Source organism: Tachyglossus aculeatus, chromosome 11, assembly GCF_015852505.1.
Source record: "Tachyglossus aculeatus isolate mTacAcu1 chromosome 11, mTacAcu1.pri, whole genome shotgun sequence".
Taxonomy (NCBI): Eukaryota; Metazoa; Chordata; class Mammalia; order Monotremata; family Tachyglossidae; genus Tachyglossus; species Tachyglossus aculeatus.
Genome location: NC_052076.1, coordinates 3,910,135 through 3,938,133, shown reverse-complemented (window position 1 = coordinate 3,938,133; position 27,999 = coordinate 3,910,135). Strand labels below are relative to the sequence as shown.

At 53.3% G+C, this 27,999-nt stretch overlaps 1 protein-coding gene and 1 non-coding gene across 2 annotated transcripts; one reads left to right on the top strand and one right to left on the bottom strand.

Moving 5' to 3' along the window:
* Positions 1 to 340: 340 nt before the first annotated feature.
* PARP12 (poly(ADP-ribose) polymerase family member 12) lies at positions 341 to 27,999 on the bottom strand. The gene is made up of 14 exons (XM_038753542.1): positions 27,968 to 27,999; positions 24,908 to 25,110; positions 24,460 to 24,772; positions 22,261 to 22,396; positions 20,952 to 21,267; positions 17,987 to 18,097; positions 15,669 to 15,792; positions 10,257 to 10,446; positions 9,714 to 9,834; positions 8,582 to 8,678; positions 7,244 to 7,319; positions 6,226 to 6,356; positions 4,014 to 4,165; positions 341 to 1,250 (listed from the first exon to the last, which is right to left on the bottom strand). The coding sequence occupies exons 1-14, from the start codon at positions 27,997 to 27,999 to the stop codon at positions 967 to 969; spliced, it is 2,286 nt and encodes a 761-aa protein (XP_038609470.1). The 3' UTR covers positions 341 to 966.
* Positions 1,538 to 1,619, top strand: TRNAS-UGA. Its single transcript has one exon. It is a non-coding gene; the product is annotated as a tRNA-Ser (tRNA).

The window sequence follows — 27,999 nt, the reverse complement described above, 5'->3', positions numbered from 1 at the left end:
TGCTTCTCCCCCCGGAGCCAGCCCTGGCACTGCTGCAGTACCTGCCAGGCGATACCCACGGAAAAACTCAGCACAAGGCCGGGCTTGCCCAAAAGGAGCTCACGATCCACCAGAAACAATGAAATCAGAAAGTCCGTCTGGTGCTCCGGGGAGCAGGATCCCACCTCCTTCCACCCCCACTGCAGTTTCGCAGCAGTGTCCACCTTCCACCCCGCTGACCCGGGTCCCTCCCCAGGGTCACTGTGGAAAGCCCCGAGTTGGGGAGCGGTCGGGGATGGGGCAATGATCCCGGCAGCCCCTGTCCTCCTCTGCAGCTGCACAGGAGCCCCCGCGACCTCTCCACCCTCTCCCTCGCCAGCGGGCAAGCCTCCCCTGGGAGAAAAAGCCGAGGGAAGGGAAAATATTGGCTCAGCCCAATGCCATAGGAGTGCCCCCCGGCCACTAGCCGCCGTGACGGGCTGCTCGAACGGTCAGGGCTGGGCATTCTGATGTTCCAACCTCGGCTCTTGTCACTGGCCTGCCACAAATCACTCATCCCTATTTTGTAGGTGGGCAGGGAACAGATCTACCGACTCTGTTATATTGTTCTCTTCTAAGTGCTTAGTACAGTGCCCTGCACGCGGAAAGTGCTCAATAACTTCAAGGGACTGTTGAGAAAACCGTGGCACAGAACAACTGAGATACCCGCCCTCTCCCTCTCAGTCCCCACGTGCTTCTCCTCCTCGGCACTTAACTGTGACGGGAACAAAGTAAACGTTTCGTACCTACCAACTCTGGTATTGAACGGTCCCTATCGCTTAGGGGAATGCTGTGTACCCAGAGCTCGGTAAAGGCCCCTGATTGATTTAATGAATGCCACAGATGACGGTGGTGATGGCTCTTCCCACACTACCCCGCTTCAGCCCAAGGGTTGAGGGGGTGGCGGCGGTCGGATGGGCCCATCCCTCCCCGGATCACGGGTCGGGGTTAGGCGGAGGACAAAAACGGGGGCGAGTACGAGTACTTGATCAGATATTCCGGGTACACCTGGTGTTTCTCGAAGACCACGAAGACGGACGGGCTGCTGGGTCTGTCCACGCAGCTGTGGAAGAAGCCACTGGAGGCCCCAGGCCGGGGTGGGGGGCGGAGGTAAGAAGCGCTCCCCTGGGTGAACTCGCCCACCAGGACGCGGGCCAGGAACATGATCCGGTAGCTCAGCTCCACGTTGCTGTAATGGTGGGAGTAGGAGGCGTCCCTGGCAAAGTAACTTCCTATAGCGGGGACAGAAAAGCTAGGTTAGGGGATGGAGGGGAGGGGCCCCGGGGCCCCGCCATCCAGGACCGAGCCCTGAATCCCTCTACGGGGTAAGCTCCTTTGGGGCGGGGAATGTGTTTATTGTTACACTGTACTCTCCCAAGTGCTTAGTACAGCGCTCTGCTCGCAGTAAGCGCTCAATAAATACCACCGACTGATGGCTTCCTTACTTCCGCCCCCGCTGACATTATGGGATATTGTTAAGCACTGAGCTAGGTGCTGGGGCAGATACAGGATAAACTGTGCTGCGATGGCCGAGGGGTTAAGGCGTTGGACTTGAAATCCGATGGGGTTTTCCCACGCAGGTTCGAATCCGGCTCACAGCGAATTTCTTCCGACTGCGGAAGGGTCAATTTTGTCCTTAAGCGCTTAGTACGGTGCTCTGCACAGAGTAAGCGCTCAATAAATATGATTGAATGAATGATAATCAGGTTGGGAACAGTGGGAGAAACGCTTGCCCTCTAATGCCTTTCCCTCATTCCCCCCACCCTCCCTTCCATCACCTTCCCAGTTGTCCTCCCCATCATCATCATCAATCGTATTTATTGAGCGCTTACTGTGTGCAGAGCACTGGACTAAGCGCTTGGGAAGTACAAGTTGGCAACATATAGAGACAGTCCCTACCCAACAGTGGGCTCACAGTCTAAGAGACTTTCTCCCCCTCCTCCCCAATGATCTCTGTCCTCCTTCCATCCTCCTCCCCATCAGCTCCATCTTCAATCACTCAATCCTTCAATCGTGTTTACTGAGTGCAGGGCACTGTACTGAGTGCTCGGGAAACACTCCCTGCCCACAGTGAGCTGACAGTCTAGAAGGTCATTGGGACAGTACTATAAACAAATAAATAATGGCTACGTATATAAGTGCTGTGGGGCTGGGGCGGTGAATAAAGGGAGCAAGTCAGGGCGACGCCGAAGGGAGAGGGAGAATAGGAAAGGAGGGCTTAGTCAGGGAAGACCTCTTGGAGGAGGTAGTCCTTCAATATATAATTCACCTGTATATATGTATATATGTTTGTACATATTTATTACTCTATTTATTTATTTTACTTGTACATATCTATTCTATTTATTTTAATTTGTTAGTATGTTTCGTTTTGTTCTCTGTCTCCCCCTTTTAGACTGTGAGCCCACTATTGGGTAGGGACCGTCTCTATATGTTGCCAACTTGTACTTCCCAAGCGCTTAGTACAGTGCTCGGCACACAGTAAGCGCTCAATAAATACGATTGATTGATTCAATAAGGCTTTTGAAAGAGGGGGAGAGTAACTGTCTTGTCAGATTGTCAACTTGTACTTCCCAAGCGCTTGGTACAGTGCTCTGCACACAGTAAGCGCTCAATAAATACGATTGAATGAATGAATGAAAGTAAGCACTCAATAAATACGATTGAATGAATAGAGGCCTTCCCAGACTGAGCCCCCCACTTCCACTCCCCATCCCCCCCGCCTTACCTCCTTCCCCTCCCTACAGCACCGGTATATATGTATATATGTTTGTACGGATTTATTACTCTATTTATTTTACTTGTACATATTTATTCTATTTATTTTATTTTGTCAATACGTTTTATTTTGTTGTCTGTCTCCCCCTTCTAGACTGTGAGCCCGCTGTTGGGTAGGGACCGTCTCTATATGTTGCCAACTTGGACTTCCCAAGCGCTTAGTCCAGTGCTCTGCACACAGTAAGCGCTCAATAAATACGATGGAATGAATGAATGAGTACGAAGAGGGCGGGCATTCCAGGTCAGAGGCAGGACACGGGCGAGAGGTCGGCTCGGTGACAGACAGGATCGAGGTACAAGTGAGTAGAAGTGAGTAGGCTCGTCTACACATTTTGTTTTGTTGTCTGTCTCCCCCATCTAGACCGTGAGCCCGTTGTCGGGTAGGGACCGTCTCTATATGTTGCCGACTTGTACTTCCCAAGTGCTTAGTCCAGTGCTCTGCACACAGTAAGCGCTCAATAAATACAACTGAATGAATGAATAGGCTGGCTTTAGAGGAGTTAAGTGTGTGGGCTGTGCTGTAGAAAATCAGCAAGGTGGGCGGGGGGGGGGGGGGCGGCGAGATGATGAGGCACAGAGTAAGCACTTCCCAAGTACCATTAAAAAATATAGAAAATAAATCAATAACAGGTGTCCAAGTCCACCCCACTTCTGAACCCAACCTGTCACCAACTTGTATTTCCCAAATGCTTAGTACAGTGCTCTGCACACAGTAAGCGCTCCATAAATACGATTGATGAATGAACGAATGGATGAACCCACCCCTGATCTTCCAGGGGCACCGGGGCTGATGAAGCGGGGCTCTGGGAGAACCAACCTCCAGGACCGGGCCCCCTCCCAGGCCTGGGGACCCGGGCCACCCCCGCCCCAGAATGGAGGCAGAGCCCCCTGAATAATAATGATGGCATTTATTAAGCGCTTACTATGTGCAAAGTACTGTTCTAAGCGCTGGGGAGGTTACAAGGTGATCAGGTTGTCCCACGGGGGGCTCACAGTCTTAATCCCCGTTTTCCAGATGAGGTAACAGAGGCACAGAGAAGTTAAGTGACTTGCCCCAAGTCACCCAGCTGACAGTTGGCAGAGCCGGCATTTGAACCCATGACCTCTGACTCCAAAGCCCGGGCTCTTTCCACTGAGCCACGCTGCTTCTCTGAAGCCCCGGGAGAGCCCGGAGCCTCTCTGGGATGGACGGTGGTCCGGCAGGGGCAGGGAGTTACCTCTGCCGTAGGCAGTGCCATGCAGCCCACAGATCCTCCAGTCGAAGTTGTGTTGGCAGATGGCATCGACGTGCTTCTGGCTGGTCCCGTGAAACAGCTGCCGCTCATCCACCTCCTGCCCACCGTTGCTCTTCTTCATCTGCTCCTTCTGCCTGCATGCCCAAGGCAGAGGCCTGCTGCAGCTGCTGCCCCCCGTCCGGCCCCCGAGCCCGCACAACACCCATCCTGCTGCCACTCCTGGGCCCAAGGCCACCAGTGCAGGGCAGCACCAACTCAAAAAATGCCCAGTGGTACTCCAGTGGCTCCAAATCAACCTATGCATCGGGCAGAAACTCCTCACCCTGGGCTTCAAGGCTGTCCATCACCCCGCCCCCTCCTACCTCACCTCCCTTCTGTCCTTCTCCAGCCTACCCCGCACCCTCCGCTCCTCTGCCACTAATCTCCTCACCATTAGGCTTCGTTCTCGCCTGTCCCGCCATCGACCCCCGGCCCACGGCCTCCCCCGGGCCTGGAATGCCCTCCCTCTGCCCATCCGCCAAGCTCGCTCTCTTCCTCCCTTCAAGGCCCTACTGAGAGCTCACCTCCTCCAGGAGCCCCTTCCTTCCTCTCCCCCTCGTCCCCCTCTCCATCCCCCCATCTTACCTCCTTCCCTTCCCCACAGCACCTGTATATATGTATACATGCTTGTATATATTTATCACTCTATTTATTTATTTATTTTACTTGTACATATCCATTCTATTTATTTTATTTTGTTAGTATGTTTGGTTTTGTTCTTTGTCTCCCCCTTTTAGACTGTGAGCCCACTGTTGGGTAGGGACTGTCTTTATATGTTGCCAACTTGGACTTCCCAAGCGCTTAGTACAGTGCTCTGTACACAGTAAGCGCTCAATAAATACGATTGATGATGATGATGATGATCCCCCCGCCTTACCTCCTTCCCTTCCCCACAGCACCTGTATATATGTATATATGCTTGTACATATTTATTACTCTATTTATTTATTTATTTTACTTGTACATATCTATTCTCTTTATTTTATTTTGTTAATATGTTTGGTTTTGTTCTCTGTCTCCCCCTTCCAGACTGTAAGCCCACTGTTGGGTAGGGACCGTCTCTATATGTTGCCAACTTGGACTTCCCAAGCGCTTAGTACAGTGCTCCACACACAGTAAGCGCTCAGTAAATACGATTGATTGAATGATTGATCGGTGGTGCCAGCCAAGGGGCATTAGGGACTGCCACCAGGCTGGGAGGGAAGGAGGAGCGTGGAAATTTGCTCAAATGAGCACCTCCCCTGCCACAACCCTTGAGACAGAACGGAGGTTCCAGAGCCGAGTACCCCATGCCACTGGAACGCCAGACCCTGTTTCCGTGTCAACGTGGCTGCCTGCGTGGGTCTCACAGGCTAGTGAGAGGGACACATTTTCTGTCCCCCGCAGAGCTCACAATTTTCTTACCCCCGTTTTACAGATGGGTAAAGGGAGGCCCAGAGAGGGTAGTGATGGCTCAAGGCCCCGCGACAAGCCAGTGAGAGAGCTGTGATTGAAACTTGGTTCCCCTGACTCTTGGCCCCACGTACTCTCCACCAGAAGGCCAACCACTGGCCCCACCCCATCCACGGGCAAGCCCAGAACCGAGGTCATCATCCTCATCATCAATCGTATTTATTGAGCGCTTACTATGTGCAGGGCACTGTACTAAGTGCTTGGGAAGTACAAATTGGCAACATATAGAGACAGTCCCTACCCAACAGTGGGCTCACAGTCTAAAAGGTCGGAGTTTCCCAGCCCTCCAGGAGCCAGGGGAACTCAGTGGCTTCCATCCCCGTATCTGTGTCCCCTCCTAGACTGTAATTTCCTTGTGGGCAGGCATCGTGTTTACGAAACTCTGTCACACTGTGCTTTTCCAAGTGTCTGGTCCAGCGCTCTGCATACCGTAAGCGCTCCATAAATACCATTCACTCAATCGTATTTATTGAGCGCTTACTGTGTGCAGAGCACTGGACTAAGCGCTTGGGAAGCACAAGTTGGCAACATCTAGAGACGGTCCCTACGCAACAACGGGCTCACAGTCTAGAAGGGGGACGGGTTGATGGATTGCCGGGTTATATCACTTGGCATCTACGGGGCCCCTGTCCGGGGAGAGGAAAAGTCAGAGCCAGGATTCCCAACTGCAGCCACCCTGGCCCCGAGATGCCTTCCCACCTACCACTGATAGACCTGCCACAGGGCCACATTCTGGACTCTCTGGATGCTCCAGATATGGAGGCTGGGCATGGTACGCTGGAAGAGCCCCTGGACCTTCTGGTACTCCTCTGAGGACGCAGCCAGGGGAATCAGCTGAAAGAGACGGAGCGGGAGGATGATCAAAAATGAGCAACGCCACTGCCTCCGCCTCACGGCCTGTTGATCCCAGGACTCTGTCTCCAGCATGGACCACCAGAAACTTCGGACTCTCCCCTCTCCAACCCAGACGTCACCCCAGTGCCCCAGCACGGACCAGCCGACACCCCCCCCTCCATCCCTGATTCATCCCCAGTGACCTAACGCGGACCACCTGACGCCCCCGAGTCTCCTCTCCACCCCGACTCTCCCCTAGGGACCCAATGCGAACCACCCAACGCCCTTGAGTCTCCTCTCCACCCGACTCTCCCCCAGGGACTCGGCACGGACTGTGCGTCAGCGGGAAGCCGCGTGGCTCGGCGGAAAGAGCCCGGGCTTTGGAGTCGGAGGTCACCGGTTCAAATCCCGGCTCCGCCACTTGTCGGCTGGGTGACTTTGGGCAACTTAACTTCTCTGGGCCTCAGTTACCTCATGGGGATTAAGACTGCGAGCGCCTCGTGGGACAGCCTGATCACCTTGTAAACTCCCCAGGGCTTAGAGCGGTGCTTTGCACGTAGTAAGTGCTTAATAAATGCCATCATCATTATTATTATCCAACACTCGACTCTCCCCTCCATCCCCGCCTCTGCCCCAGTGACCCGGCATGGACCACCAGACACCCCTGATATCTTCCCTCCCCACCTGTGACTCTCCCCTCATGACCCAGCACAGGCTGTACATCAGCGGATCTGCACAATCCCTCCAGGGCTGCCCAGGGCAGAAAAGGCAGATTCAACAGCCGTGCCCGGAGTCCCAGCACTGCGACTGAGGAAGGGGCACGGAGGGGGAGAGTGGGCTTGGGGGGTGGTGATGGACACCCCCACAAGGAGAAGGCGAGTTCCTACCTTGTAGCCTGGGTCGGGAACAGCTGACCTGTCCCAGTGGGCCGGGATGCTCTGAGGACTCTGACCCTGAGAGTCGCTGGACGTTGTCAAGGGGAAAATAACGGATTGTTAGGGGACCCCGTCCGCCTCCCGGGAGCAGAAGCCCCCTGCCTGCCCCCACATCTCGTCCGCATCCTGCATGGCTTTTCAGAGCGATGGGCGCCGTCAATCAATCAATCAATCAATCGCATTTATTGAGCGCTTACTATGTGCAGAGCACTGTACTAAGCGCTTGGGAAGTACAAATTGGCATCACATAGAGACAGTCCCTACCCAACAGTGGGCTCACAGTCTAAAAGGGGGAGACAGAGAACAGAACCAAACATACCAATAAAATAGAAATGTACAAGTAAAATAAATAAATAAATAAATAAATAAATAGAGTAATAAATATGTACAACCATATATACATATATACAGGTGCTGTGGGGAAGGGAAGGAGGTAAGACGGGGGGATGGAGAGGGGGACGAGGGGGAGAGGAAAGAAGGGGCTCAGTCTGGGAAGGCCTCCTGGAGGAGGTGAGCTCTCAGCAGGGCCTTGAAGGGAGGAAGAGAGCTAGCTTGGCGGATGGGCAGAGGGATTGGGGGCATTCCGGGACCGGGGGATGATGTGGGCCGGGGGTCGATGGCGGGACAGGCGAGAGCGAGGTACAGTGAGGAGAACGGCTTTTCTCTTCAGGGGCCCGGCCGTTCGTCGGCTCCACCGCCCACCGGGTCCCAGCTCCCGGGGCCCCTCCTTGCCCGGGAACACAGAAAGCACCGCGAGGACAAGGATGGTGTCTTCTACTTCAGTTGCAGGCTCCCAAGCACCCCGCACTGAGAAGCAGCACGGCCTCGTGAACAGAGCACGGGCCCGGGAGGCCGAGGGATCTGGGATCTAATCCCAGCTCCGCCACTTGTCTGCTGTGTGACCTTGGGTCAGTCGCTTCCCTTCTCTGGGCCTAAGTTCCCTTATCTGTAAAATGGGGATTAAGACTGTGATGGGGGACCGGGACTGTGTCCAATCCAAATGGCCCGTATCCACCCCAGTGCTTAGTACAGTGCCTGCCACGTAGTAAGTGCTTGATAAATACCACCACCACCGGTAGGCACCTGACCCATCATCATCATCATCAATCGTATTTATTGAGCTCTTACTATGTGCAGAGCACTGTACTAAGCGCTTGGGAAGTACAAATTGGCAACATATAGAGACAGTCCCTACCCAACAGTGGACCCAGTGTCCCACAGACCGGATGCACCTAAACTGGGCAAGGCAGTGTGGGTTCATTTCTGGTTTTTGGACTCCGGGAGGCTCACCTCGCCAGCTTTTTCACCACGTCCCCTTCCGAGATGAATCTGGGCCTCCGACACGCCTTCCGCTGGGTGCCGCAGTGCAGGTTCTTCTGAACCATGGCTGTAAGGTGGTCACCAGGTGAACCCCGGCCCCCCGAAGCTGCCCGCGGCGGCCCCCCGGCCCGGGTCGGGACTGCCGGTCGATGGGAGCCGCGGCGCCCTCCGTCCGGCCTTTTGTGCTTCTACCTCGCCCAGCCTCTCTGCCGGCCCGGGGGGCTGACTCTGGGGGACCAGAGCGGTAGGGGGGAAGGGGGCGGAGTTGGGACCTCGGGGACGAGGCTCTCCGGACCCCAGCCCACTCCTAAAACCGGCTCAGACTCCACTGCCCCAAGGCAGGAACCCTGGAGGTCTGGGCTCCCGCCTCCCCGAAGCCCTTCCCCTGAACTTGGCTCCTACCCAGGGGAATCTTTCGGGCAAACGCTCCCATCGGCACCTCCGCAACCCCCCTCACGACCCTAGAACTTCCCCGAGTCCTCTTTTCCTTTTCTTCAACTCCCTTCCGTGTCTCCCTTTAGTCACCCCTCCGCCCACCCCCACATCACTTATGTACAGCTCTGTAATTTATTTAGTTCTCTTAGTGGCTGCCTTCCCCTCTAGGCTGTAGGCTCCTTGTGGGCAGGGAATGTGTCTGTTATATTTGATACACTGTACTCTTCCAAGAGCTAAGCAGCGTGGCTCAGTGGAAAGAGCCCGGGCTTTGGAGTCGGAGGCCATGGGTTCTAATCCCGGCTCCGCCAATTGTCAGCTGGGTGACTTCACTTCTCTGGGCCTCAGTTCCCTCATCTGGAAAATGGGGACGAAGACTGTGAGCCCCCCGTGGGACCAGCTGATCACCTTGTAACCTCCCCAGCGCTTAGAACAGTGCTCTGCACATAGTAAGCGCTTAATAAATGCCATTAAAAAAAATACCACCACCACCAAGAACATACAGTGTTCTGCACATGGTAAGCGCTCAATAAATACCACTGACTGTTTGACCAGGGCTGCAGGCTGGTAGATCCCTAGGGCAGAGGGCCACCAGAGCCCTAGAACAGGCTCCCCAGGATGGCGGGGCCCACGAAGGGCCGCGCTGCCGCGTGGGGGGGCCGGGCGGTACCTTTGAAGTCGAACTCGTACGCGTGATTCCCGGCTTTGAACTGTAGCGTGGGGGCCGCCCCGTCCAGGAAGGCCTTCTCGAGATCCTGGCTGGAGATGGAGGCGGTGGACTGCTTCGGGCCCTGTTAGGGAGCGACCCCGGGGGTCGGGGGGCAACTCAGGACCCCGCCACGGAGGGACGTGGAAGGGAGACCGAGGCCGCCCAGTGCGTGGGGCCACACTGGGGCTGAGGGCGGGGATGGCCACCCTGCAGGCTGGGGAAGGGGCTTCGTCAGGGGATCGGGGTGCCTGGAATTGGCACCGGGGCAAGGCTGGTGTCCCCCTGCCGCATCCCCAGTCCAGCCTCCACCCTTCCCGCCCTCCCCAGCCCCCCACGACCCCAGGCCACCCTGGCCTCCAGCCTCCACCCTTCCTCCCGGCGACCCCGGGCCGTTATGACCTCCAACGCGGCCCCTCGGCCCCGACCTCCAGCCTCCCCCACCGGCGATGCCGGGCCTCCGTAACCTCCCACCTCCCCCTTGCCGCGACCCCAAGCCGCTCTGACCTCCAGGCCGTACTCTCGCCACTGGCCCTGCTCGTCCTCCCAGAACCAGAGCCAGTCGGTGGTGAGGATGAAGTGCGGCGGCTTGGTGAGCGACGAGGCCGTGGAGAGGCGCCGGGCCCGGCCGGAGCCCCAACTCATGCCCTCGAAGTCCAGGCAGGCCACCTGGCCCGCCGGCTCTCTGACCAGAACCCTGGGGAAGACAGGAAGCTGACGAGGCCCACTGTTGGGTAGGGACCATCTCTATATGTTGCCAACTTGTACTTCCCAAGCGCTTAGTACAGTGCTCTGCACACAGTAAGCGCTCAATAAATACGATTGATTGATTGGGCACGGCCTGGCAGAGACAACCACCAAGCTCTTGAAGCAATGCAGCCCTCTACTTGCTGCCTTTACTACTCCGGGTCAGTCCGAGCTGACTCTCATACTGAAGATCCAGAAATATTGTTACGACAACATTCACTTCACGACAGCCTTCCAGGAAATAGTGGTGCTTTTCCATAAAGGTAACTCGCTCCGCCACTTTCAGGAGGGGGAACGCACTGGGCCCCAAATACTGAACGGGAAAATAATAATAATAATAATGATGGCATTTATTAAACACTTACTACGTGCAAAGCACTGTTCTAAGCGCTGGGGAGGTTACACGGTGATCAGGGTTGTCCCTCAGGGGGGCTCACAGTCTTCATCCCCACTCTACAGATGAGGTGACTGAGGCCCAGAGAAGTGAAGTGACTTGCCCAAAGTCACACAGCTGACAACTGGCGGAGCCGGGGTTTGAACCCATGACCTTTGACTCCAAAGCCCGGGCTCTTTCCACTGAGACACGATGGAAAAGAGCACTCTGCAGGATTTATTGAGCCCCAACTCTAGGCACAGCCCCATATTGAGCGCAAGAGCTCATCGTGGGCCGGGATCGTCACCGTTTATTGTTGTACCGTGCATTCCCAAGCGCTTAATACAGTGCTCTGCACACAGTAAGCGGGTAATAAAGATGATTGAGTGAATGAATGAGCGGTAGACTCTGTAATAATAATAATAATAATAATAATAATGGCATTTGTTCATTCATTCAATCGTATTTATTGAGTGCTTACTGTGTGCAGAGCACTGTACTAAGCACTTAGGAAGTACAAGTTGGCAACATCTAGAGACGGTCCCTACCCAACAATGGGCTCACAGTCTAGAAGGGGGAGACAGAGAACCAAACAAAACATATTAACAAAATAAAATAAATAGAATAAATATTCTATGGTCCTGCGGGGTGCTCGGCACATACTAAGTGCTCAGTAAGTAGCACTAACTGCTTGGCCGGCTGGCTCTCCGGGTCATGGACGGAGCTTCCGCGTGGGGCTGCACGGATAAGAGGAGGCCGAGAGCGCGGCCGGCCCCTCGAGAGACGGGATTTGTTAAGCGCTTACTATGTGCAAAGCACTGTTCTAAGCGCTGGGGAGGCTACAAGGTGATCGGGTTGCCCCACGGGGGGCTCACGGTCTTAATCCCTATTTTACAGATGAGGTAACTGCAGCCCAGAGAAGTCAAGTGACTTGCCCAGAGTCACAAAGCCGACAGTTGGCGGAGCCGGGATTTGAACCCGTGATCTGACTCCAAAACCTAGGCCCTTTCCACTGAGCCATGCTGCTTCTCCGGTAGACACGGTCCTGCCCCTGAGGAGCAGGCAGAGAAACAGCTTAGACTTACTATTCTATTTATTTTATTATATTTACTATTCTATTTATTTTATATATTTACTATTCTATTCATTTTATTATACTGACAATTCTATTTATTTTATTTTGTATATTTACTATTCTATTTATTTTATTTTGTTAATATGTTTTGTTGTCTGTCTACCCCTTGTAGACTGTGAGCCCGTTGTTGGGTAGGGACCGTGTCTAGATGCTGCCAACTTGTACTTCCCAAGCCCTTAGTCCAGTGCTCTGCACACAGTAAGCGCTCAATAAATACGATTGAATGAATGAACAAATGCCATTATTATTATTATTGAATGAATGAACGAACCAGGGCCCTTCTGCCGGGAACTCCCTCCCTCCCCCATCACGGCCGGCTGACTGCTGCTCTCCACATCTTCCCAGACCTTCTGAAACCACCTCTCCTCTGGGAGGTCTTTCCTGATTAATTGCTCATCTCCCTATTTTTCCACCTATTGCCACTTCTGCACTTCCCGGTCGTGCCTCAGTTCCCTCGTCTGTAAAATGGGGATGAAGACTGTGAGCCCCACAAGCCTGGGCCCTTTCCACTGAGCCACGCTGCTTCTCCGGTAGACACGGTCCTGCCCCTGAGGAGCAGGCAGAGAAACAGCTTAGACTTACTATTCTATTTATTTTATTATATTTACTATTCTATTTATTTTATATATTTACTATTCTATTCATTTTATTATATTGACAATTCTATTTATTTTATTTTGTATATTTACTATTCTATTTATTTTATTTTGTTAATATGTTTTGTTGTCTGTCTCCCCCTTGTAGACTGTGAGCCCGTTGTTGGGTAGGGACCGTCTCTAGATGCTGCCAACTTGTACTTCCCAAGCGCTTAGTCCAGCGCTCTGCACACAGTAAGCGCTCAATAAATACGATTGAATGAATGAACAAATGCCATTATTATTATTATTGAATGAATGAACGAACCAGGGCCCTTCTGCCGGGAACTCCCTCCCTCCCCATCACGACCGGCTGACTGCTGCTCTCCACATCTTCCCAGACCTTCTGAAACCACCTCTCCTCTGGGAGGTCTTTCCTGATTAACTGCTCATCTCCCTATTTTTCCACCTATTGCCACTTCTGCACTTCCCGGTCGTGCCTCAGTTCCCTCGTCTGTAAAATGGGGATGAAGACTGTGAGCCCCACGTGGACAACCTGATCACCTTGTATCCTCCCCAGCGCTTAGAATAGTGCCTTGCACATAGTAAGCGCTTAACAAATGCCATTATTATTATTATTATCTAAGCACTTGCTTCTCACCCCATCTTCCACCCAGGACCCCTATGCACCTATCTTTTATCTCTGTTGCTTCTCCCTACCAGTAATTAATTTTAGCTAGATTGTAAGTGAGGGCAGTAATCACGATTTCCAACTCTGCCGCACTCTCCCAAGTGCTTAGTTCAGTACTTGGCACGCAGTAGCTCCTCCCCAAGTGCTTAGTACAGTGCTCTGCATCATCATCAATCGTATTTATTGAGCGCTTACTATGTGCAGAGCACTGTACTAAGCGCTTGGGAAGTACAAATTGGCAACATATAGAGACAGTCCCTACCCAACAGTGGGCTCACAGTCTGCACATAATAAGCGCTCAATGAACACCACCGATGACGACGATGAGGGCAGGATCGCATCTGCTGACTCTACTGCCCTCTTCCAAGTGTTTAGTACAGTACTCGAGAAGCAGCGTGGCTCAGTGGGAAGAGCCCGGGCTTTGGAGTCCAAGGTCAGGGGTTCGAATCCCGGCTCCGCCAATTGTCAGCTGTGTGACTTTGGGCACGTCACTTCACTTCTCTGTCCCTCAGTTCCCTCATCTGCAAAACGGGATGAAGACTGTGAGCCCCCCGTGGGACAACCTGATTACCTTGTAACCTCCCCAGCGCTCAGAACAGTGCTTTGCACATAGTAGGCGCTTAATAAATGCCATTATTATTATTACTAAGGCAAAGAGAAGTAAAATTTTCTAGACTGTGAGCCCACTGTTGGGTAGGGACCATCTCTATAATGTTGCCAACTTGTACTTCCCAAGCACATCACTTCACTTCTCTGGGCCTCAGTTCCCTCATCTGCAAAACGGGGATGAAGACTGTGAGCCCCCCGTGGGACAACCTGATCACCTTGTAACCTCCCCAGCGCTTAGAACAGTGCTTTGCACATAGTAAGCGCTTAATAAATGCCATCATTATTATTATTACTCTGCACACAGAAGGCTATAAGCTCCTTGAGGGCAGGGAGCACGTCTCCGAACTTTATTGACCTCTCCCAAGTGCTGAGTTCGGTGCTCCGCAGAAGCGAATGCTCAATCAATAGAAGTGATTGACGGTCGGGCTACATCTGAGGCGGGCCGGTGTCGGCTTCGGCACACCAGAGTCGGCCGCCGGCCAGCATCCGGGCCAGAGGAGCCCCGCTTCCACGAGGTTTTATTCAACTGACCCCCTTCCTTCCCTCCTCTGTCCCGAGCCTCTGTCTCGGCCTCTGGGAAAGGGAAGAATCGATTTGGGAAAGTTTCAGGAAGCGGGGGGCTATCTGGAGGCTCTGAAGGGGAGAATTGCTGAGGTCTGGCAAGTTTAAAGAGAGGGAAGGAGGGAGAGAAGAAGTCCCAAGCGGGAGCAACGGGTCCCACGGCCCGGACGTCAGTCAGTCAATCGAATTTATTGAGCGCTTACTGTGTGCAGAGCTCTGTGCTAAGCGCTTGGAAAGTACAAGTCGGCAACAGATCATCATCATCATCAATAATCGTATTTATTGAGCGCTTACTACGTGCAGAGCACTGTACCAAGCGCTTGGGAAGTACAAATTGGCAACATACAGAGGCAGTCCCTACCCAACATTGGGCTCACAGTCTAAAAGGGGGAGACAGACAATCAAACAAAACAAGTAGGCATCAATAGCATCAAAACAGATAAATAGAATAATATATATTTCATATACACTACATATATGTGTATATATATATGTATATCATATACACTACATATATGTATATATATATATATAGTGTATATATATATATATATTATATACACTAGAGAAGCAGCGTGGCTCAGTGGAAAGAGCCTGGGCTTTGGAGTCAGAGGTCATGGGTTCAAATCCTGGCTCCACCACGTCTGCTGTGTAACCTTGGGCAAGTCACTTAACTTCCCTGAGCCTCAGTTACCTCATCTGTAAAAGGGGGATTAAGATGGTGAGCCCCACGTCGGACAACCTGATCACCTTATAGCCTCCCCAGCGCTTAGTACAGTGCTTTGCACATAGTAAGCGCTTAACAAATGCCATTATTAGTATATAGGTATACATCATTAATAAAATAAATGGAATAATATGTACAAATATACACAAGTGCTGTGGGGCAGGGAAGGGGGTAGAGCAGAGGGAGGGGGTAGGGGCCGTGGGGAGGGGAGGTGGGGCAGAGGATAAAAGGGGGGCGCAGTGTGGGAAGGCCTCCTGGAGGAGGTGAGCCCTCAGTAGGGATTTGAAAAGGGGAAGAGAGCTAATTTGGTGGATGTGAGGATTTAAGTACGGAACATGGCACGTAGTAAGTGCTTAAGAAGACTCTGGGCAGGCCGGGCCAGTCCACAGGACGTCTAATCTCCCCCCCGGGATGCCGGGATGCCGCGACGGAGCAGGTCCCACAAGGTCCCGCTGCCACCGTGGGCCCCAGAGCGGAGGCAGGGAGGCCCCGAGTCCATACCTCCTCATTGTAGGGTCACAATAGGCTTTTTCGATGGGCTCCATAGCCTCAAAATCCTTCCACGCGGCTCCATCCTGGAACTGCCAGCGATATGGCAGGTGAAAATGAACTCGGAAACACTTGTCTAAAATTCAAAGGCAAACGAAAGGAAATGCTCTGATTCTTATTACTACTGCAACTACTTGTAATAACGATAATAATAGCATTTATCGAGCACTTATTACGTGCCGAGCACCGCACTTAACACTAGGGAAGACACAAGGTAATCAGTTTGGACCCAGGCTCCGTCCCACGTGGGGTTCACAGTCTAAAGGAGAGGGAGAACTGGTACTTAATCCCCCCTTTTCAGATGGGGGACTAAGGTGTGGCTCCGTGGAAAGAGCCCGGGCTTGGGAGGCAGAGGTCATGGGTTCAAATCCCGGCTCTGCCGCTTGTCAGCTGTGTGACTTTGGGCAAGTCACTTCACTTCTCTGTGCCTCAGTTCCCTCATCTGGAAAATGGGGATGAAGACTGTGAGCCCCACGTGGGACAACCTGATCACCTTGTATCCTCCCCAGTGCTTAGAACGGTGCTTTGCACATAGTAAGCGCTTAACAATTACCATTATTATTATTACTACGGCAAAGAGAAGTAAAATTTTCTAGACTGTGAGCCCACTGTTGGGTAGGGACTGTCTCTATAATGTTGCCAACTTGTACTTCCCAAGCGCTTAGTACAGTGCTCTGTGCACAGTAAGCGCTCAATAAATACGATTGATTGATTGATTGATTAAAATGACCGGCCCAAGGCCATGCAACAGTCCAGCGGCAGAGCTGGGATAAAAACCCAGGTCTTCTATGAGGTCCTTGCTCTTTCTACTAAAGCCAGCGTGTTAAGGCCAGCCCCTTGTGATCTAAACACAATGAACAACAACAACAATGATAATAATAACAATAATGATAATAATAATGATAATAATAGTAATAATAACGATGATGATAATAATGATAATAATAATAATAATAATAATAATAATAATAATAATAAAAGCTTGTTTCTCTGAATCAAACCCATGCACTCTGAACTTGGGGTACAAAAGGGTCTTGGGCCAAGGCGGAGCCATGCTCGAGAAGCCCACCCGAGGAAGAGAAACCAAAGTATTACTCAGGTGAGGTGAAGGAGGGTTGCCTGGTGGGAGCCCGGAGACCTGGGTTCTAACCTCAGCTCCGCCACTGGCCTGCCGTGTGATCATCATCATCATCAATCGTATTTATTGAGCGCTTACTATGTGCAGAGCACTGTACTAAGCGCTTGGGAAGTACAAATTGGCAACATATAGAGACAGTCCCTACCCAACAGTGGGCTCACAATCTAAAAGGGGGAGCGTGATCTGGAGCAAGTCACTTAACTTTTCCGTGCCTCGGTTTCTTCAACTGGAAAATGAGGATAAACTACTAGTTCTCCCTTCCCCTTGGACTGCGAGTCCCTTTGGAGACGGGGAGTGTGCCTGACCAGATTATCTTGTATCTAGCCCAGTGCTTGGCACAGAGTAGGCGCTTAACAAATACCAGGGATGGAAGAGCCGGCTCTAGCCGAGGACGATGTGACGGGTCTCTCCAGCCCGGCTGACTCACGGCAGGGGAAGTGCAAGGCTGGCCCCACTGGTTCCAGGCCTATTGGTTTGTTTTACGGTACTTGTTAGGCGCTTACTATGTGTTAACACTGTTCTAAGCGCTGGGGCAGGGACAAGTTAGTTTGAACACAGTCCCTGTCCCGCATGGGGGCTCAGAGCGTAAGTAGGAGGGAGAACAAGTAATGAATCCCTATTTGACAGAGGAGGTAACTAGGCCACAGGGAAGTTAAGTGACTTGCCCCAGGTCATTCATTCATTCATTCAGTCGTATTTATTGAGCGCTTACTGTGTGCAGACCGCTTGGGAAGTCCAAGTTGGCAACACAGAGAGACGGTCCCTGCCCAACAGTGGGCTCACAGTCTAGAAGGGGGAGAAAGGTCACACAGGAAGTGTTTGGCAGAGCCAGGATTAGAATCCAGGTCCTCTCGTCCACGGTCTTCCCCCTATCATCATCATCAATCGTATTTATTGAGCGCTTACTGTGGGCAGAGCACTGTACTAAGCGCTTGGGAAGTCCAAGTTGGCAACATCTAGAGACAGTCCCTACCCAAAGGTGGGCTCACAGTCTAAAAGGCTCACACCCCTAGGCCCCGCGGTGGCCACAGTGGCGAGCAAGCGGCCGTTCCTCAGCGCATCTCGAGCCCGGGCGGCCGAGCGGGTAGCTGGGCCTGGCATCCCTGGAAGGTCGGCACGGGACAGGTCTCACCTTGGAAGCTGCAGCTTTTCCGGATGTGGTAAAGGCAGATCTGATCGGCTTCCTGCTGGCTGGCGGGCTCGGAGGGGGTGGTTTGGTCCGCGCTCCCTTTCGTCTCTGTCACTGGGGAAGCACGGACAGGGTGAGCACTTGGCACAGCGCTGGGTTACCTAAGAAGTGCTAAATAAATGCCATCGTTACTACGCGGAAGAGCAGTCCATCATATACCCCACCTTCCAAAATTTCCCCAGGAAGGGAACTGAGGCCCGGAGAAGGTGCCTGCCAAACCCCGGAGAAACTGCGAGTCGGCCAATCAATCAATCAATCAATCATATTTATTGAGCGCTTACTATGTGCAGAGCACTGTACTAAGCGCTTGGGAAGTACAGATTGGCAACACATAGAGACAGTCCCTACCCAACAGTGGGCTCACAGTCTTAAAGGGGGAGACAGAGAACAGAACCAAACATACCAACAAAATAAAATGAATAGGATAGAAATGTACAAGTAAAATAAATAAATAAATAGAGTAATAAATATGTACCTGTCTGCTGTGTGACCTTGGGGGAGTCACTTCACTTGCCCGAGCCTCAATCTCCTCATCGGTAAAAGGAGGATAAGGGCCTCGTTCTTCCTCCCTCAGACCGCGAGCTCCGCGTGGGGCGGGGGCAGGGCCTGAGCTGACTGTACTGTACCCGTCCCGGCGCTTGCCACAGAATAAGGCGCTCACTAAATCACCGGTATTTATTGAGCGCTAGAAGCAGCATGGATTAGTGGATAAAGCACGGACCCGAGTCGGACGACCTGGCTTCTAATCCCGGTTCCGCCACGTGTCTGCTGTTTGACCTTGGGTAACTCACTAACTTCTCTGGGCCTCAGTTCCTTCATCCGTAAAATGGGGATTAAGAGTCTGAGCCCCACATGGGACAACCTGATTGTCTTGTATCTTTCCTGGCGCTTAGAACGGTGCTTAGCACATAGTAAGTGCTTAACAAATACCATTCCCTTCCGCACCACCCTGACTCCCTCCCGTTGCTTTTCCCCCTTCTCCCCGCCCCACAGCACTCAGAGAAGCAGCGTGGCTTCGTGGAAAGAGCCCGGGCTTGGAAGTCAGAGGTCGTGGGTTCAAATCCCGGCTCCGCCTCTTAATAATAATAATAATAACAATAGTAATAATAAAAATATTGGTATTTGTTAAGCGCTTACTATGTGCAAAGTACTGTTCTAAGCACTGGGGGGGATATAAGGTGATCAGGTGGTCCCATGTGGGACTCACAGCCTTAATCCCCATTTTAAAGATGAGGTAACTGAAGCACAGAGAAGTTAGGTGGCTTGCCCAAGGTCACACAGCTAAGTGGGAGAGCAGGGATTCGAACCCATGACCTCTGACTCCCAAGCCCGTGCTCTTTCCACTGGGCCACGCTGCCTCTCACTTGTCGGCTGTGTCTTTGGGCAAGTCACTTCACTTCTCTGAGCCTCAGTGACCTCATCTGTAAAATGGGGATTAAGACTGGGAGCCCCACGTGGGACAACCTGATAATCTTGTAGCTCCCCCAGCGCTTAGAACAGTGCTTGGCACATAGTAAGCGCTTAACAAATACCATTACTATCCAGCGCTTAGAACAGAGCTTGGCACATAGTAAGCGTTTAACAAATACCATTATTATCCAGTGCTTAGAACAGTGCTTGGCACATAGTAAGTGTTTCACAAATACCATTTTTATCCAGCTCTTAGAACAGTGCTTGGCATATAGTAAGCGCTTAACAAATACCATCATTATTACTTAACTTCTCTGCGTCTCAGTTCCCTCATCTGTAAAATGGGGATGAAGACTGTGAGCCCCCCGTGATACAACCTGATCACCTTGTAACCTCCCCAGTGCTTCGAACGGTGCTTTGCACATAGCAAGCGCTTAATACCATCATCATTACTTAACTTCTCTGGGCCTCAGTTCCCTCATCTGAAAAATGGGGATGAAGACTGTGAGCCCCCAGTGGTACAACCTGATCACCTTGTAACCTCCCCAGTGCTTAGAACGGTGCTTTGCACATAGCAAGCGCTTAATACCATCATCATTACTTAACTTCTCTGGGCCTCAGTTCCCTCATCTGAAAAATGGGGATGAAGACTGTGAGCCCCCCGTGGGCCAACCTGATCACCTTGTAACCTCCCCAGTGCTTCGAACGGTGCTTTGCACATCGCAAGCGCTTAATACCATCATTATTACTTAACTTCTCTGGGCCTCAGTTCCTTCATCTGTAAAATGGGGATGAAGACTGTGAGCCCCCCCATGGGCCAACCTGATCACCTTGTAACCTCCCCAGTCCTTCGAACGGTGCTTTGCACATAGCAAGCGCTTAATACCATCATTATTACTTAACTTCTCTGCGTCTCAGTTCCCTCATCTGTAAAATGGGGATGAAGACTGTGAGCCCCCCGTGGGCCAACCTGATCATCATCATCATCATCATCATCAATCGTATTTATTGAGCGCTTACTGTGTGCAGAGCACTGGACTAAGCGCTTGGGAAGTACAAACTGGCAACATATAGAGACAGTCCCTACCCAACAGTGGGCTCACAGTCTAAAAGGGGGAGACAGAGAAACCTGATCACCTTGTAACCTCCCCAGTGCTTAGAACAGAGCTTTGCACATAGCAAGCGCTTAATAAATGCCACCATTATTATTATTACTATAATTATATCTGTCGTTTTATTCATACTGATGTCTGTTTACTTGTACTGATGTCCGTCTCCCCCGCCCCGAGACGGTGAGCTTGCTGTGGGCATCATCATCAATCGTATTTATTGAGCGCTTACTATGTGCAGAGTACTGTACTAAGCGCTTGGGAAGTACAAATTGGCAACACGGGCAGGGACTGGTCTCTCTTCACTGCCGGACCGTACCTTCCCAAGCGCCCGGTCCGGCGCTCCGCACCCCCCGATAAACCCGACCGAACCGACCGAACGAGCTTACGGTCCAGACGGAATGTAAATCCCGTCGATCTATCGGTCGGCTGGTCCGGCCCGGGGCTGGGCAGCAGGGTCCGGAGCTGGATGGCGTACGCGTTCCGGTAGACGGAGGGGAGCGCTTCCATGAGGTCGGGGCTCACCCCCCACTTCTCCAGCTTCTCCACGTTCTCGGGGCCGAGCAGGTGGTGGGATCGCTTGCAGCCCTGGCTGAAGCGGCAGGTGCCCCGCAGGTAGAACTGGCAGGCGTGGAGCTTCCCGCAGGTCTTCTTGTAGGTGCAGGCGCCGTGGGGCCCGTCCCCTTTGTTATAATGCAGGCACACCTGGGGGGCAGAAAAGGGGAGGCAAGCCCCCCGGGGGGCTCGTGGTGGGCCGCTGATTGCCGTATCGCCCCCTCTCAAGCGCTCAGTACAGTGCTCCGCACGCCGTACGCGCTCAATAAATACCACTGAATGGACGATGGCGTTCCCCGCTCTGTCCGTGCTCCCTTCGGGGCTCCGTTGATAATAATGATGGTATTGGTTAATAACGGCATTTATGAAGCGCTGTTCTAAGCACTGGGGAGGTCACAAGGCGGTCAGGTTGTCCCACAGCGGGCTCACGGTCTTAATCCCCATTTTCCAGATGAGGTCACTGAGGCCCAGAGAAGTTACCACGGCCGACAGCTGGCGGAGCCGGGGTTTGAACCCATGACCTCTGACCCCCAAGCCCGGGCTCTTTCCACTGAGCCACGCTGCTTCTCTAAGCGCTTACTATGTGCCAAGCACTGTTCTAAGCGCTGGGGGGAGATGCCAAGGCTATCAGGTTGTCCCACGGCGGGGGCTCACAGTCTTCATCCCCATTTGACAGAGGAGGAAACGGAGGCCCAGAGAAGCGAAGTGATAAGGTCGCACGGCAGAGCCGGGATTAGAACCCACATCCTCCCCCTTTTAGACTGTGAGCCCACTGTTGGGAAGGGACCGTCTCTATCTGTTGCCAATTTGTACTTCCCAAGCGCGTGCTCTGCACACAGTAAGCGCTCAATAAATACGATTGATGATGATGATGATCCTCCGGCTCCCAAGACCGTGCTCGTGGCCCTTAAGCCGTGCGGCTTCTCGTGTTTGGTGGCTAGCCCCTGACGGAGAGGCGAGGGGCACGACGGGCCAATCCGGGAGGACTCCTTGAAGGAGATGGCTCTCGGGTTCAGGAGGGTGGGACATCGGCCCCGTCCCCTTTCCCCGCCCGTCACAATGAAAAGTGACCCCCCAACTTTTCACTGCACCCCTCTGGAGGTAAGGGGGTAGGGAGGACAAGGGGGGGAGAACCGTCCGCACCTCGGGCAGCAGCGAGAGGTCGTTCTGCAGCAGCAGCAGGCGCAGCTGGCCGTCGCTCAGGTTCTGGATTCCGTGGCGTAGCAGCACCGTCGTATTATGAGGCGATCGGAAGCTGTGGCCGTATTTACACGCTTTCCTGGAAAGCCGCCGAGATCGGGGAGCAGTCAGAGCGCACGCCCACCCTCCCCATCCCCATCTCCCCCGGTACTCCAAGAGCCAGCCTGTTCGCGGGCCCTCCCTGGAGAGACCGGGACTCCACCCTCAATCAATCAATCAATCGTATTTATTGAGCACTTACTGTGTGCAGAGCACTGGACTAAGCGCTTGGGAAGTCCAAGTCGGCAACATCTAGAGACGGTCCCTACCCAACAGTGGGCTCACAGTCTAGAAGGGGGAGACAGAGGACACCACCAAACATATTAACAAAATAAAATAGAATAGATATGTACGAGTAAAATAAATAGAGTAATAAATATGTACAAACATATATACATATATACAGGTGCTGTGGGGAAGGGAAGGAGGTAAGACGGGCGGATGGAAGCGGGGGCTGAGTGTGGGAAGGCCTCCTGGAGGAGGTGAGCTCTCAGTAGGGCCTTGAAGGGAGGAAGAGAGCGAGCTTGGCAGATAAAAGGAGGGAGGGCATTCCGGGCATAGCGGGAGGCTCAATCAATCAATCAATCTTATTTATTGAGCGCTTACTGTGTGCGGAGCCCTGTACTAAGCGCTTGGGAAGTCCAAGTCGGCAACATCTAGAGCCGGTCCCTACCCAACAGCGGGCTCACAGTCTAGAAGGGGGAGGCAGACAACAAAACCAAACATATTGACGGAATAAAATAAATAGAATAGATATGTACAAGTAAAATAAATGAATAAACAGAGTAATAAATCTGTACAAACATATATACATGTCTTCTAGACTGTGAGACCACTGTCGGGTAGGGACCGTCTCTATATGTTGCCAGCTTGTACTTCCCAAGTGCTTAGTCCAGTGCTCTGCACACAGTAAGCGCTCAATAAATACGATTGATTGATTGATATATCCATATCTACAGGTGCTGTGGGGAAGGGAAGGAGGTAAAGGCCGGGGGGGGGGGGGGGGGGGGGATGGAAGCCGAGGGTGAGGAGTTTGTGCCTGATGCGTAGGTCGATCGGTAGCCTGTGAGCCCACTGTTGGGTAGGGACTGTCTCTCTCTCTCTCTATATATTTTTAATGGCATTTATTAAGCGCTTACTATGTGCAAAGCACTGTTCTAAGCACTGGGGAGGCTACAGGGAAATCAGGTTGTCCCACGGGGGGGGCTCACAGTCTTCATCCCCATTTTCCAGATGAGGGAACTGAGGCCCAGAGAAGTGACTTGCCCAAAGTCACACAGCTGACAAGTGGCAGAGTCGGGATTCGAACTCATGACCTCTGACTCCAAAGCCCGGGCTCTTTTCTCTATATGTTGCCAAATCGTACTTCCCAAGCACTCAGTACAGTGCTCTGCACACAGTAAGCGCTCAATCAATCAATCAATCGTATTTATTGAGCGCTTACTGTGTGCAGAGTACTGTAGTAAGCGCTTGGGAAGTACAAGTGGGCAACATCTAGAGACGGTACCTACCCAACAGCGGGCTCACAGTCTAAAAGGGGGAGACAGAGAACAAAACCAAACATACTAACAAAATAAAATAAATAGAATAGATATGTACAAATAAATAAATAAATAAATAAATAGAGTAAAAAAAATCTGTACAAACATATATACATATATACAGGTGCTGTGGGGAAGGGAAGGAGGTAAGATGGGGGGGATGGAGAGGGGGACGAGGGGGAGAGGAAGGAAGGGGCTCAGTCTGGGAAGGCCTCCTGGAGGCGGTGAGAAAGTCACATAGCTGACAAGTGGCGGAGCCGGGATTCGAACCCATGACCTCTGACTCCAAAGCCCGGGCTCTTTCCTTTACTCTATACGTTGCCCACTTGGACTTCCCAAGCGCTTAGCACAGTGCTCTGCACACAGTAAGCGCTCAATCAATCAATCAATCGTATTTATTGAGCGCTGACTGTGTGCAGAGCACTGTGGTAAGCGCTTGGGAAGTACAAGTTGGCAACATCTAGAGACGGTCCCTACCCAACAGCGGGCTCACAGTCTAAAATAATAAATATGATTGATGATTGATTGATTGATTGGAGGTTTTCGGGGGGGGGGTCCTTACCCGGCCTTGGTTTGTCGGCAGCCCCCGAGGAGGAAATAACGGCACAGGTGCAGGCGGCCGCACTGGCCCGGGCAGCCCGGGGAGGGGCCGCCCACGGCCCGGCACAGGCGGGCGGAGCTCCCGCTCCCGCTCCCGTTCCCGCTTCCATTCCCATTCCCATTCCCATTCCCGTTCCCCGCCATCCCGCTCCGCAACGACCCGCGCCGGCGTCCCGCCGACCGCACCCGCCGCGGCAGCCGGTAAACGAAACTGAACCGGCGGGACCCGGCACGGGCCGGGCCCCGATTGGTCGGGGACGGAGAGGGGCCGGGCCCTGATTGGACGGGGACGGAGGGGAGAAGGGCCCCGATTGGACGGGGATGGAGAGGGGCGGGGCCCGGATTGGACGGGGCCTGAGGGGGCGGGGCCGGGCACGGTTTGGACGGGAACGGGGAGGGGCGGGGCCTACGAGGGGCGGGGCCCTGATTGGACGGGGCCGGAGAGGGGCGGGGTCCGGATTGGACGGGGTCGGAGAGGGGCCGGGCACGGATTGGACGGGACCGGGGAGGGCCGGGGCCGAGGAAGGGCGGGGCCGAGGAAGGGCGGGGCCGAGGAGGGGCGGGGCCCGGATTGGACGGGGCTGGAGAAGAGCGGGGTCCGGATTGGACGGGGCTGCAGAGGGGCGGGGTCGGATTGGTCGGGGTCGGAGAGGGGCCGGGCACGGATTGGACGGGACCGGGGAGGGGCGGGGCCGAGGAGGGGCGGGGCCCGGATTGGACGGGACTGGAGAGGGGCGGGGCCCGGATTGGACGGGGCGGGAGAGGGGCCGGGCACGGATTGGACGGGACCGGGGAGGGGCGGGGCCCGGGTTGGACGGGACCGGGGCGGGGCCAGGCCGATGAAGGGCGGGGCCGATGAGGGGCGGGGCCCGGATTGGACGGGGCCGGAGAGTGGCCGGGTCCGGATTGGACGGGACCGGGCCGGGGCGGGGCCGACGAAGGGCGGGGCCGGGGAGGAGAAGGGCCTGGATTGGACGGGACCGGAGAGTGGCCGGGCCCGGATTGGACGGGACCGGGGGGGCGGGGCCAAGGAGGGGCCGGGCCCTGATTGGACGGGGCCGGGGAGGAGAAGGGCCCGGATTGGACGGGGCTGGAGAAGAGCGGGGAACGGTTTGGTCGGGTCCGGGGAGGGGCCCGGATTGGACGGGACCGAGGAGGGGCGAGGCCCGGATTGGACGGGACCGAGGAAGGGCGGGGACCTGATTGATTGGGCGGGACCGGAGAGGGGCGGGGCCCGGATTGGACGGGACCCAGGAGGGGCGAGGCCCGGATTGGACGGAGCCGGGGATGGAAGGGGCCGGATTGGACGGGGCCGGGGAGGGGCGGGGCCCGGATTGGACGGGGCCGGGGAGGGGCGGGGCCCGGATTGGACGGGCCAGGGAGGAGCAGGGCGCGGATTGGACGGGACAGGGAGGAGCAGGGCCCGGATTGGACGGGACAATGAAGGGCGTGGTCGGGAATGGGCGGGGCCTGGGAGGAGCGGAGCCCGGATTGGACGGGACGGGAATGGGGGGGGGAGCGGGGCCCCGATTGGTCGAGACCGGGGAGGGGCGGGACTTAGGTGGGACGGCGGTTGGAAGGGGCGGGGTTACTATAATAATGATAATAATAATAATGGCATTTATTAAGCGCTTACTATGTGCAGAGCACTGCTCAAAGCGCTGGGGAGGTTACAAGGTGATCAGGTTGTCCCACGTGGGGCTCACAGTCTTCATCCCCATTTTCCAGATGAGGGAACTGAGGCCCAGAGAAGTGAAGCGACTTGCCCACAGTCACACAGTTGACAAGTGGTGGAGCCGGGATTTGAACCCATGACCTCTGACTCCCAAGCCCGGGCTCTTTCCACTGAGCCACGCTGCTTCTCAGCCACGCTGCTTCTCTAATAATAATAATAGTTCTAGGCTGGAAGCCCGTTGTTGAGGAGGGATTGTCTCTGTTGCCGATTTGTAATAATAATAATAATAATAATAACATTTATTAAGCGCTTACTATGTGCTAAGCACTGTTCTAAGCGCTGGGGAGGTTACAAGGTAATCAGGTCTCCGATTCATTAGTACAGTGCTCTGCTCGGCCCTGCTGAGAGCTCACCTCCTCCAGGAGGCCTTCCCAGACTGAGCCCCTTCCTTCCTCTCCCCCCCTCGTCCCCCTCTCCATCCCCCCATCTTCCCTCCTTCCCTTCCCCACAGCACTTGTATATATGTATATATGTTTGTACATATTTATTACTCTATTTATTTATTTATTTTACTTGTACATATCTATCCTATTTATTTTATTCTGTTAGTATGTTTGGTTTTGTTCTCTGTCTCCCCCGTTTAGACTGTGAGCCCACTGTTGGGTAGGGACTGTCTCTATATGTCGCCAACTTGTACTTCCCAAGTGCTTAGTACAATGCTCTGCACATAGTAAGCGCTCAATAAATACGATTGATGTTGATGATGATGATGATGAGGCACACAGTAAGCGCTCAATAAATACGATTGATTGATTGATTATTCCTATCCGCGTCACCACCTTGGGTTCTCGAACCCTGCGGCCGATTTACACCGGTTAACTTATTTTGCTCCCTACCTGTCGATAACACATTTATCACTCTATTATTACTCTATCACATATTATTTGTACATATTTATTACTCTATTTTACTTGTACATATCTATTCTATTTTATTTTGTTAGTATGTTTGATTTTGTTCTCTGTCTCCCCCTTTTAGACTGTGAACCCATTGTTGGGTAGGACCGTCTCTAGATGTTGCCAACTTGTACTTCCCAAGCGCTTAGTCCAGTGCTCGGCACACAGTAAGCGCTCAATAAATACGATTGATTGATTGATTGATTGATAACAGTGCCAAGCACTGTTCTAAACGCCAGGGTAGATACAAGGCTATCAGGTTGTCCCTCGTGGTGCTCACCGTTTTCCAGATGAGGTAACTGAGGCCCAGAGAAGTGAAGCGACTTGCCCAAAGTCCCCCAGCTGACAAGCGGCGGATTAGAACCCACGACCTCTGACTCCCAAGCCGGGGCTCTTTCATTCATTCATTCATTCAATCGTAATTACTGAGCGCTTACTGTGTGCAGAGCACTGGACTAAGCGCTTGGGAAGTACAGGCTGGCAACATATAGAGACGGTCCCTACCCGACAGTGGGCTCACAGTCTAGAATAATAATAATAATAATGATGGCATTTGTTGAGCGCTTACTATGTGCAGAGCACTGTTCTAAGCGCTGGGGGGGGGGGGGGACACAAGGTGATCAAGTTGTCCCACGTGGGGCTTACAGTCTTAATCCCCATTTTACAGATGAGGTAACTGAGGCTCAGAGAAGTGAAGTGACTTGCCCAAGGTCACACAGCAGACATGTGACGGAGTCGGGATTCGAACCCATAACCTCTGACTCCAAAGCCCGGGCTCTTTCCACTGAGCCACGCTGCTTCTCATCAAACCAAAGGATCTCTCCAAAGAAAGTTCCCACTTAACAACATCAAAAGAGATGAACTTCCTCAT

What these genes read in the sequence shown, in the direction of transcription:
- PARP12 (XM_038753542.1), bottom strand. Translation starts at nt 27,999, where the DNA reads ATGAGGAAGTTCATCTCTTTTGATGTTGTTAA. An exon ending in TGCCGACAAACCAAGGCCGG is followed by an intron (nt 22,397 to 24,459) that starts GTAAGGACCCCC and finishes GCGGCTTTCCAG; the next exon opens with GAAAGCGTGTAAATACGGCC. An exon ending in GTACGAGTTCGACTTCAAAG is followed by an intron (nt 8,679 to 9,713) that starts GTACCGCCCGGC and finishes ACCACCTTACAG; the next exon opens with CCATGGTTCAGAAGAACCTG.